General features: G+C 50.3%; 1 protein-coding gene across 1 annotated transcript; it reads right to left on the bottom strand.

The window, feature by feature from the left end:
• Positions 1-746: 746 nt before the first annotated feature.
• TMEM30B (transmembrane protein 30B) lies at positions 747-2,224 on the bottom strand. The gene has a single exon (XM_033157233.1). The coding sequence runs from the start codon at positions 1,893-1,895 to the stop codon at positions 813-815; it is 1,083 nt and encodes a 360-aa protein (XP_033013124.1). The 5' UTR covers positions 1,896-2,224; the 3' UTR covers positions 747-812.
• Between the last annotated feature and the right edge of the window lie 2,034 nt (positions 2,225-4,258).

Raw genomic sequence — 4,258 nt, 5'->3', positions numbered from 1 at the left:
ATCAATCTCAATGGGCATGTCTTCATATGTGAAAGAGAAGGCTAAAGTAACTGATATCCTAGAACCCAAGACATCCAAAGATGGTTGAATCCCAACAAAGAATTTAAAATGCATTATTAAGCAAGTGCAGCTGGCTCATAGTCAACACAATAAAGTATGGAGAATGCTGTAAACCCCACCAGTGAACACACTTTGTGTATCACTGCATGTAGAATCCCCCAGGTATTTATGCATCACTTCTGAAGTTAGCCAGATAGCACATCCACAGAAGACTGCTGTAAAATAAGACACACGAATGTATGATACTACATTCAAGTCATTCCAGCAAGACTCTCAACCTGGGAATAATTCTGCTGGAGAAGAAATCAAATTGCTGAAGTATGTTCTCAGTATTAAAACTTTGGCACGGTACTCCTTTTCAAAGGACATGTCTTCTCAGTATTCTGAAAACAGGCCATGTTTCATAAGCACTAAACAAGAGGAGTCTCTCCTGTATCCTTAATTAAACATGGATTTCCTTGGGGGCATCTCTGTTGTGAATAAAGAAAACCATGCAGTGGTTAGCTATTCTTGGCAGAAATACCCTATATGTCTGAAATTATAGTGACCGAAGATGGCAGCACACACATTCTCACACACAATTAGAGGCATCTATTTGATTCTCGACTACTCTGAAGATGAGGGTTCTTTAAAAAAAAAAAAAAAGGCTACAAGCTAAGTTTAATTCTAATACCAGAAATAGAAAGAATCTGGCCAGCAAACTTTCTGCAGCAGTCCTCCCCTAAACCTGTTGACTGTCAGAGTCTGCTCTATTAATCTTCCTCATTTTGTTGCCGATATTTCAAATGCACAACTAGCATGACAATGCCAGTGAGGATGCAGGCCGAACCACAAACGAGATAAGCAATGCCCAAGAAAGGATTCTTTCCCCCCATCCAGGAAAGTGTGCTGAAAATGACCTTCTTGCTGCCACTGAAAGAGAGGACAGGGTAATTGTAGGTGACATTGAGCTGGTACGTGCCACGGGGCAACCCCACAGAGAAATTCCCCTGGCGGATGCGGGCGTACAGCTTGCGGAAGGTGGGCAGGGCGGCGATGCGCATCCACACAATAAAGTCCTCATTGACAAAGCCCGTGTTGTTTGGGCCCGTGTTGTTGCCCAAGTCATAGACTGGGTAGGGCCAGTTGGGAGGCTTGATGGTGTTCTTGAAGGCCAGAGCCAGGCTCCCATTGACCGGTTCAGGGTTCCGGAACTTGACGTTGGTGTCGGTCCACCAGGAGATGCCTCTCTTGTCCAGGGGCACAGAGACCATGGAGCCATTGCGAAGCACATGGTACAGGGCGAAGGTGTCATTGAAGAGGCTGTTGGCAATGTTCCCACAGGGGGCGATGGGGAGCTTGTGGTTCCTTTGGTAAGGCTGACACTCGGTGATGGGGTTGGTCAGCGCCCAGGAATCCCCGCTGAGCTGCGCGTTGTCGCGAGAGATGCTGTAGCGCCGGTTGTTTTGGTAGTAGTTGGAGAGCTGGTAGTAGAGGCAGACGGGCGCAGGGTAATCCACGGGCAGCTCGAAGCGCAGCACGCAGGTGCAAGGTGCATGGCGGGTGGGGCTGCTGGTGACGTTGGCGCAGCGAGCGCAATTGGAACCTGTCGCGCCGGTGTAGTCGAGCTCCAGCTCGCGGATATCCTCCGAGGAGAAGTGGAGCCCCAAGCCCAGGGCCATGAAGGCCGCGCCTAAGCAGAAGAAGAGCGGCAGCACCGTACCGGCCGACAGCAGAGGCTGCCAGGCCGGCAGTCGCTGCTGGGTGAACGCCGTGTTGTCCGGCCTGTTTTGCGCCGTCGGGCCCACGTCCTCCGGGGCTTGGCCGCCGCTCACGTCGTACGAGCCCGAGGCCATGAGGTCGTCGGGGTGGTCGACCTCAGCAGAAGCGGCAGGCAGGCTCGGGGGGAGCCTGACCTGCTTGTGAGGGGAATAATTGCGCGCCAGCCTCTCCCGCGGCCACCCGGCGATGGGCTGGCAGGGCGGAACGCGCGCTCGGCCCTTCTCCGGCCAGTCAGTCCGTCTCTTCCGCTAGTCCAGGCAGGAGCGAGTGGCCTCGGTCTGCCTGCGACACCGCCCCGCAGGTGAGCGGGGCCACGCCCCCAGGCACGCACAGGTGAGGGGGGGCGCCAGCGCGCGTACACCGGGCTACCACCCAAAGGCCTTTGCGCTTACCCTTGCTAAAGTGCGCGAGACTCCTGTTCAGCCTACCCAAGCCCAGGTAGCGGGGCTTGGTGGACCCCCGATTCCGTTCCCGCGCTTTTCCCTTCTCAAGCTCCACACCTGGCGTCGGGCCAAGGGAGAGACCTCGCGGGCGCCTTCTTACGCACCTGTGGTGATCTGGCCCGCTGGAAAGTGTGGGCGCAGCGGCGGCAGGCAGGTACTGCTTCTCCAGCCCAACCCTGCCAACTTCCACCTTCGTGGCCCCGCCCCGTCGGGACTGAGGTGCTGGCGCTGCTCAGGTAAGAAGGCGCGCTGCGGCGGAGCCAGGGCCCTTTCGGCTGCGCTCCTGTACCTCGTTGGGACTCAGGAGTCGGACTCGGAGGCATGGTGGCCACACGCGGTCCGCCCCCGCCCCTCGCTAAGAGGAATATTTATATTTATTTTGAATTATTTCCTCTTAAAGAGAGCATATTGATATTTTGAATAAACAAACATTTGCTCACACCTAAGCTAAAAAGCTTCTGAATATACTTTCTATATGTTTATAAACCACCTTTCTTCATTATGAAACCCAAGTTGGCATACATATGCTTTACAGACACTGACCAGACCCAAACCTGCTTAGGTTTACCTAAATGGTGACTTCACCTGTCTTCAGACCAGCCAATAGAGGGACCTGTGGCCGCCTTCATGCAAGGTTGACACCCAAAGAGAAATGCTACCTGTAGCAGACAGAAGGCAGTGTGCTCCCATGTTGCCACCAACAAAGCTTTTTGCCATGACTGAATCTGCTTAGTGAATAAGTTGCTGCTGAGTTTCTGCTGCTGAGCATTATTTATTTCTAAAGCATTGCTTTTGCAATATAGGAAGCAGTCTCAAGTCAAACCATTCACCCATCTCATTCCATGTTATCAATGTCAAGAATGAGCAGACTTCAGACTTATTGGATCTTCTTTGTATGTTTTACTGAAACTCAATTTCTGCTAACCAGAGCCATGTGCAAAAGACACAGCAAGAATGAAAAAACAGTGTGCCTTTGAGTCTCAGGATTTTTTTTCGGTACTAGAACTGAATTTACCGGGTAGCTCCCAGTTGTTGTTCAGTCGTTCAGTCGTGTCCGACTCTTCGTGACCCCATGGACCAGAGCATGCCAGGCATGCCTATCTTTCCCTGCCTCCCGCAGTTTACACAAAAGTCTACTCCTGGTTTGTCATGTCAGCAACCTGATTCAGGTGGGGGAAAGTTGTTTTGTTGTTGCTATCATTAAACAATTGCAATCCCTTGCCAATCTCCTGCAAGGCAGCCAGAGATCAGCCAGTAGGTTTCATTCAGCCAGGAGCTCTTTCTCAGCCTTACATGGAGATACTGGGGTTTGGATGTGGGGCCCTTTGCAGACACAGATGCAAAGCACACACTCTACCAGTGAGCAATGTTCCACCCAGCCAGTTGGATATGTGAGTCTTGCAGGGTTTTCTCTCCCTCTCTCTCCAAAAGTTGGTGCCATGTATAAACTTTGCTACAGATGGAGAAGGTGTGTCTCACAAAGAAAACAGAATGTTTAGGTTTGAGTCTGTTGTCATGTTTCCTGTTGCTGATCTTTAAAAACTTCCTCTTTGAGTTAATGCCCTTGGAAACTTTGCAACAAAATAGGTTATATGCAGTTTTGCTTGGTTGGGTTGAGAGTTCAATAAACAGAAAGCTGTATTCCTGTTTTTAACTCTTATCGGGGAATTACCTTTTTAAAAGAATGATATGGAGAACTCGTGTCACTGTAACTTTTGTATGAACTTGCAGAATCACTTCAAAAACCCATTGTGTGAATAGAGAACAGTTTGCTGGAATTGGCTCCTGTTACTTGACCCGTTCCTACATTCTTTATGTCCAAATGCTAATGAACCTCAATATATTGTAGAACAGAAAGTTTTCAGTTCTATATATGTCTGTTTGGAAAGTGCCACCTTAGCTTGGAATAACTCACATTGAAGCCACTGAGGTGTAGTGGTTAGTGTGTTGGACTAGGACCTGGCAGACCAGGGTTCAAATCCCCACTTGGCCAT

This window comes from Lacerta agilis, chromosome 8, assembly GCF_009819535.1.
Source record: "Lacerta agilis isolate rLacAgi1 chromosome 8, rLacAgi1.pri, whole genome shotgun sequence".
NCBI lineage: Eukaryota > Metazoa > Chordata > Lepidosauria > Squamata > Lacertidae > Lacerta > Lacerta agilis.
This window is presented reverse-complemented; position numbering and strand designations above follow the sequence as displayed.

Bases quoted from the DNA above. Each gene is read 5' to 3' on its own strand.
- TMEM30B (XM_033157233.1), bottom strand. From the start codon at position 1,895: ATGGCCTCGGGCTCGTACGACGTGAGCGGCGGCCAAGCCCCGGAGGAC.